At 54.5% G+C, this 20027-nt stretch overlaps 2 protein-coding genes across 2 annotated transcripts in view; both read right to left on the bottom strand.

Annotated features, from left to right (window-relative positions):
• Positions 1–2954: 2954 nt before the first annotated feature.
• On the bottom strand, positions 2955–10382 carry ROGDI (rogdi atypical leucine zipper). Its single transcript, XM_073648562.1, has 11 exons — positions 10261–10382; positions 6892–6963; positions 6170–6252; positions 6025–6079; positions 5840–5920; positions 5609–5704; positions 5428–5526; positions 5149–5262; positions 4414–4463; positions 3800–3926; positions 2955–3720 (listed from the first exon to the last, which is right to left on the bottom strand). The coding sequence occupies exons 1-11, from the start codon at positions 10375–10377 to the stop codon at positions 3679–3681; spliced, it is 936 nt and encodes a 311-aa protein (XP_073504663.1). The 5' UTR covers positions 10378–10382; the 3' UTR covers positions 2955–3678.
• An 8004-nt stretch (positions 10383–18386) lies between these two features.
• GLYR1 (glyoxylate reductase 1 homolog) overlaps positions 18387–20027 on the bottom strand; it is a 15436-nt gene continuing 13795 nt past the window's right edge. Inside the window, 1 exon segment of the mRNA XM_073646228.1 lies at positions 18387–19502. Within this exon segment, the coding sequence (XP_073502329.1) occupies positions 19428–19502 (75 nt within the window). The 3' untranslated portion in view covers positions 18387–19427.

Below are 20027 nucleotides of genomic sequence, written 5' to 3'. Positions count from 1 at the left end.
GAGCAGCACGCTGGCTGCTGTGCTTAGGCGAGCCAAGGCCTACAGCACGTGTGAAGGCCTAGTGAGGGCCCTGAGTGGGCCGAAGGCGAGAGGAGAAGGAAGAAGAAGCGAGGGGGCAGAGGAGCATACCAGGCTCACCCCAGTATATATACCGGACACCGGGTCCGCGCCTACAGGGACTCTTTACACCCAGTAGGAACCACCGGAACCCCTGGAGGACTACAGGTTCCAGGTTCACCAAAAGCTGACTAAAGTACCAGGGCTAGGAGTCACGGAGCTCTCAGCGTCCAGGGAGAGTGATCTCCAAAGAGAAGGCCCTACCACCAAGTCAGCAGGTGCAGAGAGAGACAGTAAGACCTAGGCCTAGTTCCAGGCAGGTCAGAAGCTTAGAGAATAAAGCAACGGATCAGGAGGCCCTATACCTGCTCACTGGGGAGAGTCCAGAAGTGCGCCCTTCACCTGGAGTACCCTGGACCGTGCCTGCAGCATCACCAGTAAAGGTACTGAAGCTTACCCCCGTGTGAGTGTCCGTCCTTCCTCCGGGACCGTCCTGCCGTCTCTCCCCAGCAACACCATCCAGTACATTCCCCACGCTGTCCTGAGGCCCTCTCCACCTGTGGGGAGCCGTTCCATCATAAGCTGCCCTACCATCTGCCTCAGAGGACTGCTCCGCAGCGGCGGCCCCCCTTAGCCGCATTCCACAGGTGGCGTCACGAATAATCCCAAAAACCACATATAATAGAAGGACCCCTTTTCCCTGACTACCCTGGGTCACGGACCGGGCCAGCTACCGTGATATCCCCTGCAAGCAGCCAGAGGCCCGGCTGCCGAGTACCCAACGGCCAAGGGGGCGCGTCACAGGGGCCCAAGTGTCTTTTAACGGGGGGGTTCACTTCTTTACTTTTAATGTCAAATCTGCCTATGAATTTGTGAAAACTTCCCTTTAACCATAGAGGCAGCTACATTGTCAATTTGGGTGCAGGGTAGTCGAAAATTCCCCCTTCAGAAGTTCATGATGCTGCTTGGTCCCTCCACCATGCTTTACACTGCATCTCTTCTCCGATAGGACACAACTATGATTGGTTAGATGCATGGCCTGTGGGAGTGCAAAAATCTACTTTGTGACTAATCAGAAGGCGACTTTTGATCCCCCTGAAGACCCTCCAGATCTGTTGCATAGATGTAGAGGGGAGGAGCCTTAAAAAAAGGGGGAGGAGCTTCATGCACAGAGAAGAGTTGGGGAATGAGGGGTTAATAGCGTGGAGAGGAAAAAATAAAAAAAAAGTAGAAAATGACATTAATGTGAATCCGTTCAGCCGCCATCATGTGACGAGGACTCTGATTTGTAAGTGATAACAGCAAGTTTTGTGTTAACCACTTCTTGGCTGGAAGTCAACAATTAGCGTTCGGGACCGTGCCGGGCCATGCCATACTGACGCTGAGCCCTCTGGGAAGCAAAACAATGTTTAACATTTAAAGGGGTGCCTTAAAGGGGTAGTCTTTTTTTTTTTTGGACAGTAAAAAATGTCCTGATCACATGATCTCCCGCTATTGTGATCAGAGTTCACTGTAGCTGCAGCGCCCCTACAGGAAAAATGAGGCATTTACACAATTCTTAATGAAATCAAAAATTGCATAGGCCAAAGAGTTCTTTGAACCCAATCACCCCACAGCTTTACAATAAAACAAAGGGTTTAATAAAGTAGATCACCCCTTTAAGAGATCGGCCAGGATGCCCCCACTGGGCAGAGGAATGTGTGAGGGGTTTTACTCCTGCCCCTCACTAAAATGTACCCTCCTCACCACCTTCATTTAAGGATGCAGTTAATGAAATTTCTTCTTGATTCATGCCTGTTTAAGGGACGGCACACCCCACCCCACCCACTGGATAATTCCTTAATTATTGCTATTTTGGGATGATTGGATTTTACAGATCATTTTTCACATCCCCTTAGAGGAGAATCCAGGCTCCAATGAGAAACACAGGGCTGCAATTCCCGTATTCACCACTAGGCGGTGTAAGAGAGCGCAGGCAGTTCCTTCTATCTGAATGCACATGGAGATCAGATTTAGGAAGCGGATGGTGGAGGGGGAAGGAAAGTGAAAGATCGAGCTGCAAATCAAAGGTCAGCGGCAGCGATAAAGCAGCAGGAATGTGGAGGAGGTGGGAGAAATGTTATACGTGAGTGTTAATTATCCACACTAAGAAAACCCGTTATACCAGATCAGATCTTGCCCTCTGTTCACACAGAAAGCTAAAGTGAAAAAAACCCGTTTTGGATGTGATTGGAAAATGCCAGAAGGTCGGGGGGTTTCCAGGATTACAAAAACAGCTTTATTCTTCCAGACACAGCGCCACCCCTGTCTATAAAAGTGGATGGGAATAAACTGCAGTACCACACACAACCTGTAGAGGCGAGCTGCAATACCAGACACAACCTGTAGACAGGGGGTGGTGCTGTTTCTAGACGAAAGCCACCACATATTTTTTTTTTCTAATCCTGAATGACCCCTTTAAGTTATCAGAGCACTACCTCCCGTATCGGGTGTTGGTTCCGCATGGATGAAGCTGTATGTAAAGTGTAATTCCAACTTTAAAGCAAATACTATGTCCTAATATATATTTATCGCTCCGTTTTTAGTTCCAAATCTCCTGCATAGAGGGAAGATATAATTCTCCATACCTGCAGCCACCACCAGAGGGAGCCCACGCACACTGTCCTATTCAGGTGGCAGCAATGAGCTCCCCCTGGTGGTGGCTGCAGGAATTACACATATGTTATAATATCTCACTGATTATTCCACGTGATTTTGGACATCACATCAGCCCTTAGACTGAACCCCCGCACCCTCTTCATACCGCTCTGTTGTAATTCGCCATTGTCTCCCTCTCGTTGTTCGGCGCAGGGGGAACCAGGTGCAACTTCAGGACCGGAGACAATAAAAGATTCATAAGCGGAGACTCGTCTCTTTATTTCAAGCACATTTCCATTACTCTATTTACAAAGGAAGAACATAAGTGAGCGGACGGTGACGATAAAAGTGATGGTGAATAGTGCCGCGCGGTCGGGGGAGGGGAGTGCAGGTGTCATCTTGTTCCTCGTGGCTACATAAAGACAGCTCTACTGTATATAAAAGGACAGACAGTATACAGAGAACAGGAGGGGCATGGACACAGACAATAGAAGGGGAAAAAAAAAACTACACTGGCGCCACCTGGTGTCAGAACATGGTAACTGCAGCTTTACAGCAAGCATGCTCGAGATTTGCAGCACAAAGTAGAGATCACTTTCCAGCATTTATGGCTATGAATGAGAGCGACCCCCTGGCAGGGAGTAGGGTATGTCTGCTGCAGATGTGACACGCAGGAGTTTGGGAAAGCCGGACGACTACCTGTGCAGGAGCGGTGGCCGCCCCGCTGACCCCGTATTGCACTGAGAATATGGACGATTCCCTTCTTACCCGCTGAATGTAATAAATAATAAGGAATGTACATCACATGACGACGTGCATGCTCGGCCCGGACGCAGAGGGTCGCCGACGTGAGGACGTTACACACTGAGGGTCCTACAGGCCAGGGCCAGCCCCATCCAGCGAACCACAGTCCATGCTGGGAGCAGACATACCCCCGAGGAGGCGCCGCCGCGCTTCTCCCATCATGGCTGCCGTCAGCCAGACTCAATACGCTCGGAAGTTCCAGTAGCTGGAGAATATGGAGATCTGTGGAGGAGAAACAGCGCCGGTCAGCAGCGCCCCCGGAGGCCGGGAGGTCTGTGGCGACAGATGGGAGGACACGCACCTTGTCCTTGAGTTGCTGGCAGAGCTGCAGCGAGACGGTGAAGAAGACCAGGGCGTCGTTCAGCCACGGGACCACGCACTCCACCTTGTGGACATGGCTGACCTCGAAGCGCTGGGTGTTCAGCTCGCTGTGAGGAGGCAGAAAACACAGCTGTAGGCAGAAAGCAGCCCCTCCAGTCACAGCCAAAGCTGCTGGTAAAATAACAGTGGCTCCACTCAGGGCAGAACCGGGCTCTCACCCTTTAAAGGGGCGTTCCCATCTCAGTCCGGGACATGATACTGATACTTAATGATCCCTGGGGGTCCGACCACTGGGACCCCTACTGTGAATGAAGAAGCCACAGTGCGGTTGTTTTTTCCTGCTGAGCAGCGCTCGCTCTTTGAAGTCCAGTCACTTGAAAAGCACCAGGGCAACACTGGGGTCCTTCATTCTTAGGATTAGTGGGGTCCCAAAGACCGGACCCCCAGAGATCATATACTAGTAACACCCCCTCACATGCTGAGATGAGACCCCCCTATCTGCAGTGTGCGGCACGATCCGCTCAACGAGGATGAGGCGGCACAGCGCACTGGTCGCTCTGCTGGTACATAAGTATCTGCCCCCCTCATACTCACAACATGGCTCCGGGATTGTGCAGGACGGAGCTGCCGGCAGGACGGAAATTCTAGAGAGGAAGGAAACAATAGTGAGAGGAGGAGAGCTGCGGGGTCGTGTCAGTGTCTCACCTTGGTGGAGTTGGGCTGCAGAGCTGCGGGGTCATGTCAGTGTCTCACCTTGGTGGAGTTGGGCTGCAGAGCTGCGGGGTCGTGTCAGTGTCTCACCTTGGTGGAGTTGGGCTGCAGAGCTGCGGGGTCGTGTCAGTGTCTCACCTTGGTGGAGTTGGGCTGCAGAGCTGCGGGGTCGTGTCAGTGTCTCACCTTGGTGGAGTTGGGCTGCAGAGCTGCGGGGTCGTGTCAGTGTCTCACCTTGGTGGAGTTGGGCTGCAGAGCTGCGGGGTCGTGTCAGTGTCTCACCTTGGTGGAGTTGGGCTGCAGAGCTGCGGGGTCGTGTCAGTGTCTCACCTTGGTGGAGCTGGGCTTCAGAGCTGCGGGGTCGTGTCAGTGTCTCACCTTGGTGGAGTTGGGCTGCAGAGCTGCGGGGTCGTGTCAGTGTCTCACCTTGGTGGAGTTGGGCTGCAGAGCTGCGGGGTCGTGTCAGTGTCTCACCTTGGTGGAGTTGGGCTGCAGAGCTGCGGGGTCGTGTCAGTGTCTCACCTTGGTGGAGTTGGGCTGGAGAGCTGCGGGGTCGTGTCAGTGTCTCACCTTGGCGGAGTTGGGCTGCAGAGCTGCGGGGTCGTGTCAGTGTCTCACCTTGGTGGAGTTGGGCTGCAGAGCGTGCAGCTGGTAGACCAGGAGGCAGAGCTTGTTCACGTTCACATAGAAGTTGAGCAGGACGTCCGCGGGGAGCGACGGGGAGAACATTTTCTAAGAGAAGAGAAGAGGTGGGTTCAGCTCACTCCTCAGCCTATGCCAGCTGATCCAGAACTACAAGTCCCAGCATGTCATGACAATCTGCGCCCATCTGTGCATGCTGGGGCTTGTAGTCCCACAGCAGCCTCCCAGCCGCGCTGCAGATGCATGTAGTGTTACCGTCAGGCCGCTGGTGGCCACCTCTGGTAGCGTCATGGTCGCCGGCGTGGTGAGGCGATTGCGGGCTCGGGTCAGCTGCAGCATCACGGCGTCCATCAGCTGCGGAGAAGAGATGACGGACGGGTCACATCCCCTGATCTGGGCCCCCTGGTGTGGGGGTCGCCCCGGGGGGCACGCTCACCTTCAGCACCTCTGACCCGGTCTGGAAGGTGTAGTTCTCGCCCCGGTTGGTGAGCAGGTAGATCGCCTGGTTCACGTGGTTCCTGGCATCCTGAATCTGAGGAACCAAAGACATTTACATTTCCCTGCGAGAAAAGAGCCGCCGCAGCATCTGCAGCAGAGAAAGCTGCTGCTGACGGATCCAGCTCTGATGTATCAGGACCCCAGGGAGGTCCGGACGCCGCGCACCCACCTGCTGCATCTTCCATTGCTTGTCATCCCGGAATGCAAAGTGCAGCGTCTGATTGGTCCTCGCCACCTTCAGGTTCACTTCCTGTGAAGCCAAGAAACTGATGAGCCCCCCTGGCCACATCTATGCCCCCTGTACTGCGAGTGACAAGCCCCCTGCTGGCTGTCAGTGAACGGGAACATACTCACCGCCTGACACAGGGTGTCTCCTTGTAGGGTCAGGACGCCCTTCACCTGGTCTGTGCTGCAACCAAAAACGGGCAGAGTCAGTGCTACAGCGTCAGTGCCGTCCACGGCCACGGCGTCAGTGTAGCCCCCCGGCCCCGGCTATCACCTGGAGCTGCCTAGGACAAAGTTCTCCTGCTTGGAGGCGCCGTCTGCTGCTCCGCTGGGGAGGGTGAACCTCCGGGAGGCGTCCTACAAGAACCGAGAGGGACACAAAGACAAACTCATCTCCGAAGACTCCTACACAGTAATCCTGCAGACGTCAGGGTGGGCACAGGGCCCGGAGGGCAGACAGGGGGGCCTGGAAGGTGAGAGGGCAGACAAAGGGGTCCGGAGGGCAGGCACAAGGACCTGGAGGACGGACTAAGGGGTGTGGAGGGCAGGCACAGGGGCCTGGAGGGCGGACTAAGGGGTCCGGAGGGCGGGCACAGGGGCCTGGAGGGTGGGAGGACGGACTAAGGGGTCCACAGGGCAGGCACAGGGGCCTGGAGGGTTGGAGGACGGACTAAGGGGTCCACAGGGCAGGCACAGGGGCCTGGAGGGTTGGAGGACGGACTAAGGGGTCCGCAGGGCAGGCACAGGGGCCCGGAGGGTGGACATTGGTCTGGCAGGGGCTTCAGTTCCTCTTCCCACTGAGAATATATGAATCCTCAGCCAAGTATTGGGGAGATGGAAGAACGTTCCTCTAAGGTGTATGGCGCCTATAAAAGGTAAACCCGCCACCCCCCTCCCTCACTCAGGAGACCCCCTGGAAGAACTGCTTCTGCTACACAGGTCCAGGCGGCCATCTTGTCTGACATGTCATGTGACGTGCGGTGTCCGTGCGCTGACCTTCAGGATGTCCTGCAGCTGCTTGAGGACGGAGTGCACCTCTTCCTTCAGGAGCCATTTGAACTCTTCCTCCTGCAAAATAGCGAACAGTGAAACCAGTGGGGGGACGCTATAGATCAGACGTGTATCAGTGCAGCAGTGCCTCCCCCACCGCAAACCGAAGCTCGAGACCCTGAGGCTACATTGCCCAAAGTATGTGCCCCCCCAATAAGGAGGAGTCACAGAGGCCCAGAGGGTAGATCCAGGAGCCGGTGACCGCTGTGCCGCCTGCTGCAGATCTGGCTCCATTCTTCCTGCTCTGATCCTGTAACTCATTCCTGATGTAATCTTGGCTCCTCTGCGCCCATTGTTTCCGGGGTAATGATTATACCGACATCTCCGCGCTATCACCCACCACATCACCTGACCGACTGGGCAAAGATTAGGAACGGTCATCCCTGCAGCATCTCAGGTGTAAAAGGCTTCTCTCGCGCTGCACCTCTCCTCTATCCCTCTCCTACGAGGCTTCTCTCGCGCTGCACCTCTCCTCTATCCCTCTCCTACGAGGCTTCTCCCGCGCTGCACCTCTCCTCTATCCCTCTCCTACGAGGCTTCTCCCGCGCTGCACCTCTCTATCCCTCTCCTACGAGGCTTCTCCCGCGCTGCACCTCTCCTCTATCCCTCTCCTACGAGGCTTCTCCCGCGCTGCGCCTCTCCTCTATCCCTCTCCTACGAGGCTTCTCCCGCGCTGCGCCTCTCTATCACTCTCCTACGAGGCTTCTTTCGTGCTGCACCTCTCCTCTATCCCTCTCCTACGAGGCTTCTCCCACGCTGCACCTTTCCTCTATCCCTCTCCTACGAGGCTTCTCTCGCGCTGCACCTCTCCTCTATCCCTCTCCCGCGCTGCGCCTCTCTATCACTCTCCTACGAGGCTTCTCTCGCGCTGCACCTCTCCTCTATCCCTCTCCTGCGCTACACCTCTCCTCTATCCCTCTCCTAAGAGGCTTCTCCCGCGCTACACCTCTCCTCTATCCCTCTCCACACCTCTCCTCTATCCCTCTCCTACGAGGCTTCTCCCGCGCTGCGCCTCTCCTCTATCCCTCTCCTACGAGGCTTCTCCCGCGCTGCGCCTCTCCTCTATCCCTCTCCTACGAGGCTTCTCCCGCGCTGCGCCTTTCCTCTATCCCTCTCCTACAAGGCTTCTCCCGTGCTACACCTCTCCTCTATCCCTCTCCTACGAGGCTTCTGCTGCGCTACACCTCTCCTCTATCCCTCTCCTACGAGGCTTCTCCCGCGCTGCGCCTCTCCTCTATCCCTCTCCTACGAGGCTTCTCCCGTGCTGCGCCTCTCCTCTATCCCTCTCCTACGAGGCTTCTCCCGCGCTACACCTCTCCTCTATCCCTCTCCTACGAGGCTTCTCCCGCGCTACACCTCTCCTCTATCCCTCTCCTACGAGGCTTCTCCCGCGCTACACCTCTCCTCTATCCCTCTCATACGAGGCTTCTCCCGCGCTGCACCTTTCCTCTATCCCTCTCCTACGAGGCTTCTCCCGCGCTGCACCTTTCCTCTATCCCTCTCCTACGAGGCTTCTCCCGCGCTGCACCTTTCCTCTATCCCTCTCCTACGAGGCTTCTCCCGCGCTGCACCTTTCCTCTATCCCTCTCCTACGAGGCTTCTCCCGCGCTGCACCTTTCCTCAATCCCTCTCCTACGAGGCTTCTCCCGCGCTGCACCTTTCCTCTATCCCTCTCCTACGAGGCTTCTCCCGCGCTGCACCTTTCCTCTATCCCTCTCCTACGAGGCTTCTCCCGCGCTGCACCTTTCCTCTATCCCTCTCCTACGAGGCTTCTCCTGCACTGCACCTTTTCTCTATCCCTCTCCTACGAGGCTTCTCCTGCACTGCACCTTTTCTCTATCCCTCTCCTACGAGGCTTCTCCCACACTGCACCTTTCCTCTATCCCTCTCCTACGAGGCTTCTCCCGCACTGCACCTTTCCCCTATCCCTCTCCTACGAGGCTTCTCCAGCGCTGCACCTTTCCTCTATCCCTCTCCTACGAGGCTTCTCCCGCACTGCACCTTTCCTCTATCCCTCTCCTACGAGGCTTCTCCCGCGCTGAACCTTTCCCCTATCCCTCTCCTACGAGGCTTCTCCCGCGCTGCGCCTCTCCTCTATCCCTCTCCTACGAGGCTTCTCCCGCGCTGCACCTCTCCTCTATCCCTCTCTGCGAGGCTTTTTGCTGTGTTTTGGGTGTCAGGCGTCTCCCGGGGAGGGCGGCCCGGAGCCCGGATGTGTCCGGTCTGCACATGTTGGTGTGTTGTGTACACAGACACCATGTTGTGGGTTGTAGTCCGCAGTCAGCGTTGTGATCGGGTCAAAATTGCAGCAACAAAACAGAGATCAGATCCAAAAAAGAAGAACGAGGCTCCGCAGCGCCCCCACCAGGAGGACAATATACCAGTGCCACAACCCCAGGGGGAACGACTGAATGAACCGACCCCTCCAATGCCACTGGGAAAGGAGTTGTCACCAAAGCTTTAAGTAACTTCAGCCCATTTATTGCTCTCTGTTATCAGCCACTTGAGTAATTATCAATGAGATCAGGGGCGGGATAACGCTCCCCTCCTATTGTGCGATAACTACAACCACTACTGCTCTCATCATCATGTGACGGCCGCTGCATGTGAGAGAACGCCTCGTCTGCAGAGATTACTTAAAGGGCCAGTCGCTCTAAAGCCGCCGGATTACACTGGCATCTGATACTCCAGAGAACTGGCGAAACGACAGCTCTCGGCAAAGTAGCGGGTGGCGAGGGCATGCTGGGAGTTGTAGTTTTTTAGCACCACTTGTTCCTAGGAATATTCCAGATTACAGGAATTCCAATAATCTGGATTTTCCGTCCTTTTTACTGACATTTCGCCACCTGGTGGTGAAGGGTGGGGGGGCATTCTACCTTAAATGTGGTCACATGACGCCACGAGAGGACGACTTATTTACCAATTTGCCGAAAAGTGGCGTCCGGGGGTCCCGATCTCTCCGCGGACGCCATATTTGATCCTATACCATGTGACCGCCCGTCTATAAAGTAATAAAAAAGCGGAAACGGCGATAGAGCGGCGCCATATGGCGAGAGGACGAGTGGCTGCACGCCGGCATCACCGTGACCGTCACAGGCGGACGGCGGTCGTCGTCACGGATACGAGGATCCGCTGCGAAAATAAACAAGGATGAAAAACGGTAACGTGGTCACCATGGCGACAATATGGCGGTCAGAGGCGGTTATAATGCACAAGTGGAAGGGAATAGATTGTCAGCTCTTGGGGTCAGGACAAGAGCGGCTGATAATAAGGACGGGTGTGATGGCCAGTCACATCCACGTCACGGACACTCACCAGCACGCCCCGCTCCGCACCGCTCGCCGCCGCTGCAGCCGTCGCCATCCTGCGCTTCTCTGCAAGCAGACGACACCTCCGAGACGATGCTATCGGTACAAGCCCAGCCCCTCTCATCCCATTGGACGGAGGACATCAAACAACGCTCCCTGATTGGCTGAGCGAAGAGGCAGGCGTTAGTTCATTGGTTAGAATCATTACCAGTCCGCTCGCTGATTGGAGCAGCGGCGCTGTGTTGTTGTGAGGTCCCTCAAACCACGCCCAGTGCTGGTTTCTCAGTGTTCTGATTGGCTGGAGGCAGATGAGTGGGGGATGTAGATGGAGCTGGAAGTTGTGCGGGAGGTCACAGACGGCGGAGCAGCTGTGGGGGACGGCGGCTGCTCACAGCTTACATCAGACACGGGTTGTGCTCATTATCGGTGTGATGCGATTACCGAAAACCGAATTGTATGGACATCCCCTTAAAGTATTTTACACTTCTGATACGTGCTCACTATGCGTTTGTCAAGCGTTTTTGCATGCGGGTTGTCAAGCACTTTTCCATGCGATTTTAGCATCACTTAGAAAAGTGCTTGACAGCTTGTTCACACTATATAAATCCATGCAACCGGACAAGTAATAGTTAAAAGAAAAGAATAAGAATGGTAAAAAATAAAGCTTATACCCACCTTCTGATGTCCTCCTGGTGTTTTCTCCACTCCGTCTGGTCTGCTGTATGGGTCGCGGTGTTGTGAAGGACCTGCCATGACGTCATTGAGTCATGTGACCTGACATATGACTGAATGACATCACCGCAGGTCCTTCACAACACCGCGACCCATACAGCAGACCAGACGGAGTGGAGAAAACACCGGTGGACATCAGAAGGTGGGTATAAGCTTTATTTTTTACCATTCTTATTCTTTTTTTTTTTTTACTATTACTTGGTCACACTATATATGCCGGTTGCATGGATTTATATAGTGTGGACAAGCTGTCAAGCACTTTCCAAGTGATGCTAAAATCGCATGGAAAAGCGCTTGACAACCCGCATGCAAAAACGCTTGACAAACGCTTCTACCTGGCTGGAAAAACGCATGTAAAATCCACATTTGTTTTTCCTGCCAGGGAGAAGCGGAAGAAATATGCAGCATTTCTGCATCGTGGGCACACAGCCTAAGGCTATAGCTCCTGAATACGGAGCAAAACCGCATGATATGTATATGCACCCTGCAATATGTCCTAACTTCAGCCCCGATGCTGCACCTCACAGATATAGCGCCCACAGGAACCGGGGCGCCGCACAGAGGCTCCAGACCCCAGCGCTATTAACGCCTGAGCTGCTGAGCGGGGGCAGAGCGATCCATGTGAGGGAGCTAAGGAAGTCAGGTCCAGGGGCATACTGAGACCACCCAGTATACAGACCCCACACAGTGAGCGAGCCCCTCCGGGGATGAAAAGCCCCCCCGCACACTATGACTGAGTGATCCCCTCCAGGGACGAGAAGCCCCCCGCCCACTGTGAGTGCTCCCCTCCGGGGATCAAAAGCCCCCCACACACTGTGTGACCCCCTCCGGGGATGAAAAGCCCCCCGCGCAGAGTGACCCCCTCCGGGGATGAAAAGCCCCCCGCGCAGAGTGACCCCCTCCGGGGATGAAAAGCCCCCCGCGCAGAGTGACCCCCTCCGGGGATGAAAAGCCCCCCGCGCAGAGTGAGTGATCCCCTCCGGGGACAAGAAGCCCCCCACACATTGTGAGTGACCCCCTCCGGGGAGAAGCCCCCCGCACACTGAGTGACCCCCTCCGGTGAGAAGCCCCCCGCACACTGTGAGTGACTCCTTCCATGGATGAGAGGCCCCCGCACATTGTGAGTGACCCCCTCCAGGGATGAGAAGCCCCCCGCACACTGTGAGTGATCTCCGGGGACGAGAAGCCCCCGCACACAGTGAGTGATCCCCTTCGGGGACGAGAAGCCCCCCGCACACAGTGAGTGATCCCCTCCGGGGACGAGAAGCCCCCCGCACACGGTGAGTGACCCCCTCCAGGGATGAGAAGGCCCCCGCACATTGTGAGTGACCCCCTCCAGGGATGAGAAGGCCCCCGCACATTGTGAGTGACCCCCTCCAGGGATGAGAAGCCCCCCGCACACTGTGAGTGATCTCCGGGGACGAGAAGCCCCCGCACACAGTGAGTGATCCCCTCCGGGGACGAGAAGCCCCCCGCACACAGTGAGTGATCCCCTCCGGGGACGAGAAGCCCCCCGCACACAGTGAGTGATCCCCTCCGGGGACGAGAAGCCCCCCGCACACGGTGAGTGATCCCCTCCGGGGACGAGAAGCCCCCCGCACACGGTGAGTGACCCCTTCCATGGATGAGAGGCCCCCGCACATTGTGAGTGACCCCCTCCAGGGATGAGAAGCCACCCGCACACTGTGAGTGATCTCCGGGGACGAGAAGCCCCCGCACACAGTGAGTGATCCCCTCCGGGGACGAGAAGCCCCCGCACACAGTGAGTGATCCCCTCCGGGGACGAGAAGCCCCCCGCACACGGTGAGTGATCCCCTCCGGGGACGAGAAGCCCCCTGCACACGGTGAGTGACCCCCTCCGGGGAGAAGCCCCCCGCACACTGTGAGTGACCCCCTCCGGGGAGAAGCCCCCCGCACACTGTGAGTGACCCCTTCCATGGATGAGAGGCCCCCGCACATTGTGAGTGACCCCCTCCAGGGATGAGAAGCCCCCCGCACACGGTGAGTGATCCCCTCCATGGATGAGAAGCCCCCCACACATTGTCAGTGATCCCCTCCATGGACGAGAAGCCCCCCACACATTGTCTGCGATCCCCTCCATGGATGAGAAGCCCCCCACACATTGTCAGTGATCCCCTCCATGGATGAGAAGCCCCCCGCACATTGTGAGTGATCCCCTCCGGGGATGAGAAGGCCCCTCAGACTTTTTGGGAAACCCTGAGACCACTCCTGTGCGGGGGCTTCTCGTCCATAGAGGGGTGCATTCACAATTTAACTAAGACCGCGGCCCTGAGAAAGGACGGGATCTGAACCTCCAAGAATAACTTCTCCCATCATCCAGGAGTGACGGTCAGTAAAGGGGTCAGACTCCTCTGTATAATGGTCGGTCAGTGATCGGAGAATAGTCCGACAGAGAGAAAATGTGAGAACCGCAATGTGTCAGATCTTATGACCGCGACCGCAGGATCCTTAAGGGGTCCGGTTTCGGGGCTCTATTATAGCGCCCTTTATTCCATGTCACTTTACATGTGATAAAGGGGTATACATATAAAAAGAATTAGAATAATCTTGAACAAATACAAGGCAGCGACTGGAACAGGAGGAGAGAGAACCCTGCCCGCGAAGGCTCACAGTCTACAAGAAATGGGTGAGGATACAGTAGGTGAGGGAAGAGCTGGTCATGCAGCGGTATGGTGGAGCGGTGGTTACTGCAGGTTGTAGGCTTGTCGGAAGAGGTGGGTCTTCAGGCTCCTTTTGAAGGCTTCCATGGTCCAGGAGAGTCTGATATGTTGGGGTAGAGAGTTCCAGAGTAGGGGGGGAAGCACGGGAGAAATCTTGTATGCGATTGTGGGAAGAGGAGATAAGAGGGGAGTAGAGCAGGAGATCTTGTGAGGATCGGAGGTTGCGTGCAGGTATGTACCGGGAGACTAGGTCACAGATGTATAGAGGAGACAGGTTGTGGGTGGCTTTGTATGCCATGGTTAGGGTTTTGAACTGGAGTCTCTGGGCAATGGGGGGCCAGTGAAGGGATTGACAGAGAGGAGAGGTCGGGGAATAGCGGGGGGACAGGTGGATTAGTCGGGCAGCAGAGTTTAGGATAGATTGGAGGGGTGCGAGAGTGTTAGAGGGGAGGCCACAGAGCAGGAGGTTGCAGTAGTCAAGGCGGGAGATGATGAGGGCATGCACTAGTGTTTTTGCAGATTCGTGGTTGAGGAATGTGCGGATCCGGGGAATATTTTTGAGTTGGAGTCGGCAGGAAGTGGAAAGGGCTTGGATATGTGGTTTGAAGGAGAGATCAGAGTCCAGGGTTACCCTGAGGAAGCGAGCTTGCAGGACTGGGGAGGGTGAACAGCCATTGACTTTGATGGATAGGTCAGATCGGGGGGTGCTGAGTGAGATGGGGGAAAGATGATGAATTCATTTTTATCCATGTTAAGCTTTAGAAATCTAGCAGAGAAGAAGGATGAGATGGCGGACAGACATTGTGGGATTCTGGTTAGTAGGGAGGAGATATCGGGTCCAGAGAGGTAGATCTGTGTGTCGTCAGCATAGAGTTGGTACTGAAAGCCATGAGACTCTTATGAGTTGTCCCAGGCCAAAGGTGTAGATGGAGAAGTGCAGAGGTCCTAGAACTGAACCTTGGGGGACACCGACAGATAGGGGGTGAGATGAGGAGGTGGTGCATGAGTGGGAGACGCTGAATGTCCGGTCTGTTAGGTATAAGGAGATCCAGGATAGGGCCAAGTCTGTGATGCCGAGAGATGAGAGTCTGTAGTAAGAGGGAATGGTCCACTGTGTCAAAGGCAGATGACAGGTCCAGGAGGAGGAGGATGGAGTAGTGTCGCTTGGATTTGGCGGTTAGTAGGTAGTTGGTGACTTTAGTCAGGGCAGTTTCAGTAGAGTGGTGCGGTCGGAAGCCAGATTGGAGGCGGTCAAAGAGGGAACAGGAGGGGAGGTGGGAGGACAGTTCAAGGTGGACGTGTTCCAGTAGTTTTGAAGCGTAAGCAAGAAGTGATATGGGGGATAGCTAGTTAGAGAGGATGGGTGTGATCGAGGCATGTTTGAAGCATGAGGACACCAGCTGTTAGTGACAGGTTGATGAGGCAGGTTAGGGTTGAGATGAAGACTGGTGAGGTTAGGGATGAGGTGGGACAGGATTGGGTCAAGTTCACAGGTGGTGAGGTGTGATTTGGAGAGTAAAGAGGAAATGGTGTAATGGTGGAGAAGCTGGTTTTGGAGGACTGAGTCGGAGCTGGGGGGACTTTAGGTAAAAGCATTGTCTGATTGATACCAAGTCTTCGACTGAGAGGAGAGGGAGGTGGCGCTGGGGGACGGAGGAGAGAATTGAAAGTGTTGAATAGCTGTTTAGGGTTGTGAGACAGGAAGGATATGAGAGATGAGAAGTAGGTTTGTTTTGCTGTAGTGAGTGCGGACTTGAAGGTAGTGAGGGTCTGTTAGAATGTGATGAAGTGCTCGTTGGGGTGGGACCTTTCCCATCTCCGCTCAGCAACCCTGGAGGTCCGTCTCAGTTCTTTAGTCAGGTTGGTGTGCCAGGGTTACCTGTTGATTGACACATACCAAAGCTCACACAGAGGGGCGACCAAATCGAGAGCTGCAGCTATTGTGGTGTTATATAAAGCGGCAGCAGCATCTGCATTGTGTAAGGAATTTGTCTGTAAGAGGGAGGAGGGATTCAGAGAGTCAGTGTAAGTCAAGGTGTCAAGGTGTTTGAGATTTCTGCGAGGGTGTGCAAGTTTGTGGAGTGGGGCATGTGCACCTGGAGAGGAGAGGGTAGCGAATGTATGTAAGTTGTGGTCAGAGAGAGGGAGAGGTGAGTTAGGTTAGATAGGGAACAAAAGCAGGTGAAGATGAAGTCCAGAGTGTGGCCATCTTTGTGAGTGGGGGTTGAAGACCATTGAGCAAGGCCAAAGGAGGAAGTGAGGGATAGAAGCTTAGAGACAGCTGAGAGAGAAGTGTCGATGGGGATGTTGAAGTCACCCATGATGATAGTGGGGATGTCAGCGGAAAGGAAATGAAGTAGCCAGGTGGTGAAGTGGTGGCTGGTCCTGGAGGCGGTAAATGACAGCCAGTTGGAGATTGGAGGGGGGAGTAGATGTGCACATAGTGCACGTCAAAAGAGGGGAGAGTATCAGAGGGTGGCAGTGGGATTTGGGTGAAGGCACAGGTATCAGACAGGAGAAAGCCTACACCTCCACATTTGGGGTGGGGGATTTGAGAAAGGTGGAATCCACCGTATGAAAGTGCAGCTGGAGAGACCGTGTCGGAGGGCGTGAGACAGGTTTCAGTGATGCCGAGGAAGGAAAGTTTGTTAGTAATGAAAAGTTCATGGATGTAGGAAAGTTTGTTGCAGACAGAGCGAGCGTTCCATAGAGCTCCTGTTAGTGGGGCCTGGGTGGATGGGTATAAGGTTCGAAGGGTTGCGACAGTTTGTGATAGATCGTGGATAGGAGGCGGAAGTGACTGTGGGGATGTGGTGAGGAGGACCAGGATTTGGAGAGATATCTCCAGCAGTGAGGAGGAGCAGAGAAAGTGTTAGCAGGTGGGAGCAGAAGAGAGCATGAGGTTACTGTCTGTGCTTAGAGACACAGGATTAAATGTTGAGGAATAGTTCTGAGAAGGTGGTGAGATGAATGGGGAGAATGGAGGGAGAGATGAAGAGTTCCTTACTTTGAGTACGGATTAGTATAAGAGGTCCAGTGTAGGGCTCTATCAGTATATGGGGTCTGGTCTCGGGGCTGTAATAGATAAGGGAGAGGTCTGATCTTGAAGATTTATTAGTATAGGCAGGGGGTCTGGGGTCTCCATTACGTCACACAATCGGGTTAGTGGATATTTAGGGGCCTGATCTGGGATCTCTATAAAGGTTGGGGCGGTGGGAATTTGCATTCTGGGTCTGGTCTAGGATCCACTTTACTTAGGGAGACTGAAAGACATATTGGGAAGGGGGCGCTCTAGATTCAGATTTATTTTTTTGGGGGTCCTACATCCTGTACATCAGGCTCCTGATCGGTTACATACACAAGACCCGGGCGGCCATATTGGTTGTCACCCAGCTTTCCCAGAAGCGGATACGACCTAATTCCATGAAGAAGGCGCCATGTAAATAATTAACAAGGAAGGCTTTATTATTTGCCAGTAGCATTGCTAATTGCACAAAACTCCCTCCCCCGCCCCTCCCCTCCCCCATATACCACACTATTTTCCAATGACAAAACTTTGAATTATAAAACATAAAAGCCCCTCCCCCTTCACAAGGCCCCTCCCCCAATAACCCCCCTTCCCCTCCCCCAAAACAATTGAAAAAAAAAAATCCAAAAATGCAGGGTATTCTGATCAGAGGGAAAGCGGAAAAAAACGTGGGCGAGTGGTGGAGACGAGTATACGGACAGGACGGCGCGGGCTCTTATGGACATCCCGCACCTGGGTGTCGGTACCGTGTTCATTTATCAACCGGTGTGAAGACTTCTGCATTAAGGGGAAATCAAATCAAGGTTCACCATCACTGGTCTCCAACCCAGGGCTCTCCAGCATGGTGGGAGTTGAAGTCTCACGACAGCGCGAGACCCCCAATGTGAAAGCAAGACGTTGGTAAAGTCCTCGCCAGCAGGTGCAGAACTACAGCTCCCATCATGCCATAGGCTGTGCGGGCATGATGGGAATTGTAATTTTGCTCAACCTGGAAAGTCCATTACTCTAGAGCAGCGCCCCCCACCCTGCGGCTCTACGGTTGCAGCAAAACTACACCTCCTGTCGTGCACAGAATGCAGGGCATGATGGGAAATGTAGTTTTGCAGCAGCCAGAGAGCACTGCTCTAGAGACCCTAGGGGGTCTATAAAGAGATGTCACCTGCGACCTTTCACCTTTAAAGTTCCAGGCTCCCAGGGGGCAGCTACATCTACCTGAAAGTGAACGTCCACCCTTTCCTATAATATATCTTTATCTGATCCAAAGCTCCAAATCCCCTGCCAGGGACGGGACGCGTTATTCCTGCAGCCAGCACTAGAGGGAGCTCTGCTTTAGCTCTGTGCAGTGAGCTCCCTCTAGCGGTCACTGCAGGGATAACGCTTCACGTCACTTATGTCCAAGCTTTTGATCAGAAAATCCATCACAGCTATAAAGATATATGAAAAAAAAACAATAAAATCAGCACAGAATGCCGGACATTAAAAGAAAGAAAAAATGTAAAAAAAAAAAAAAGTGGAGATTAACTTTTGATGCACTCATCCCATACCCCAGAATCCTCCCCGGGAAATCCAGCAGGAAGCCCCCCCATGTCCAAGCTTTACTGTGAATAATTTTCTTTTAGCTTAAATTAGACCTGAACCTCAATCCTGTAATAAAAAAGGGGAAAAAGAAAAAAAGCACAATAAAAACATAAATAAATAAAACCAGGATTTCTTTTAAAAAGCGTTTAGCAAAAAGCGGAGGCAAAAAAAAATAAAAACAAGGGAAAATCTGGATCTACAGGAAGAGACGGGTTTAGCTGCCACTAGTAATGAAAAGGCCGAAGGCCCCTCGGGACTGAAGATCGGGGGGCGAAGGTTTGAGAGGCGGCGAAAAAAGTGCGACATCTGGTAACAGGAGACCATGAGGGCGAGATGGGCGGAGGACACTATAAAGCTGCGGTTTTCAATCTACAGCTCTCCAGCTGTTGCAAAACTACAACTCCCAGCATGCTCGGGACAAGTATTTGCGTTCCAGGCATGCTGGGAGTTGTAGTTTTGCCACAGCTGGGGCGCCAATGGATTCCCGAGCATGCTGGGAGTTGTAGTTTTGCAACAGCTTGAGAGTCTTTGTCTATCGGGGCATGCTGGGAGTTGTAGTTCTGAGAGCCACTGCTTTGCAGGGTTGTAGTCTGCACGCACTTACCATACCTTGCCCTTAATTATACAGTCTATAGGGGGCAGAACAAAAAGCGGGTGATCAGAGGGACCGGCAGAGAAAACTGGGGAGATGCTAGCAAGAAAAAAAAATATCTTGAGCACTGTACAACTAGGCAAATCATCTTAAAAGAAAGTAGTCATCTGGAGGACAGGTGCTCTGGTGTCCACAAGGTGGCGCTCCGGTGTCCACAAGGTAACGTTCGTGTGTCCTTCAGCAGTGAATGATCCTCGAGATGAGCATGCACCGGGGGTGGGGAGGGGGTCACTCCGACTACAAGTCCTGCGCACCACGAGGGTCCACTTTTGTAAGAACGGGTCACTACGGATATAGAGAGCGGCAGAGGAACTGTTGCCATTAGTGCAAGGCCGGAGCGGATCCAGCGCCGCTGCCCGGACAGGAGCCGACGTGCCGACAGTTCACCGACAACGAGACACTGGTGCCAAAAATGAGAAAAAATATATATATCTGGAGGAAAAATAAAAGGACAGAGGCGGAAAACCAGAAGAAGAAGGATCCTGGAGAGTGAAATGGAGGAACTAGTGGATGTAGGCCCTGTACACGGCGGACATGTCGTTGTCAGATTGGTCCAATGCTTTCGCTCTTTTGTAGACCTGTCGGGGAAAAAAAAAAAAGACACGGGGGTGAGAGGGGGCGCCGCACGCAAGGGAGAGGAGAGGGGGGCGCCGCACGCAAGGGAGATGAGAGGGGGGCGCCGCACGCAAGGGAGATGAGAGGGGGGCGCCGCACGCAAGGGAGAGGAGAGGGGGGCGCCGCACGCAAGGGAGAGGAGAGGGGGGCGCCGCACGCAAGGGAGAGGGGGCGCCGCACGCAAGGGAGAGGGGGCGCCGCACGCAAGGGAGAGGGGGCGCCGCACGCAAGGGAGAGGGGGGCGCCGCACGCAAGGGAGAGGGGGCGCTGCACGCAAGGGAGAGGAGAGGGGGGCGCTGCACGCAAGGGAGAGGGGGGCGCTGCACGCAAGGGAGAGGGGGCGCTGCACGCAAGGGAGAGGGGGCGCTGCACGCAAGGGAGAGGGGGCGCTGCACGCAAGGGAGAGGGGGCGCTGCACGCAAGGGAGAGGGGGCGCTGCACGCAAGGGAGAGGGGGCGCTGCACGCAAGGGAGAGGGGGGCGCTGCAC

The sequence above is a fragment of the Phyllobates terribilis genome, unplaced genomic scaffold (genome assembly GCF_046119375.1).
Source record: "Phyllobates terribilis strain yellow unplaced genomic scaffold, ASM4611937v1 Scaffold_9__5_contigs__length_417890890, whole genome shotgun sequence".
NCBI lineage: Eukaryota > Metazoa > Chordata > Amphibia > Anura > Dendrobatidae > Phyllobates > Phyllobates terribilis.
Note: the sequence above shows the minus strand (reverse complement) of the source record. Positions and strands in the feature narration are given on the sequence as shown.

Excerpts from the sequence above, each read along its gene's own strand:
- ROGDI (XM_073648562.1), bottom strand. The coding sequence starts at position 10,377 with ATGAGAGGGGCTGGGCTTGTACCGATAGCATCGTCTCGGAGGTGTCGT. Across the intron at positions 5,705-5,839 it reads AGCAATGGAAGATGCAGCAG|ATTCAGGATGCCAGGAACCA; the intron begins GTGGGTGCGCGG and ends TTGGTTCCTCAG. Across the intron at positions 3,927-4,413 it reads CACAATCCCGGAGCCATGTT|CGAGCTGAACACCCAGCGCT; the intron begins GTGAGTATGAGG and ends GCCTCCTCACAG.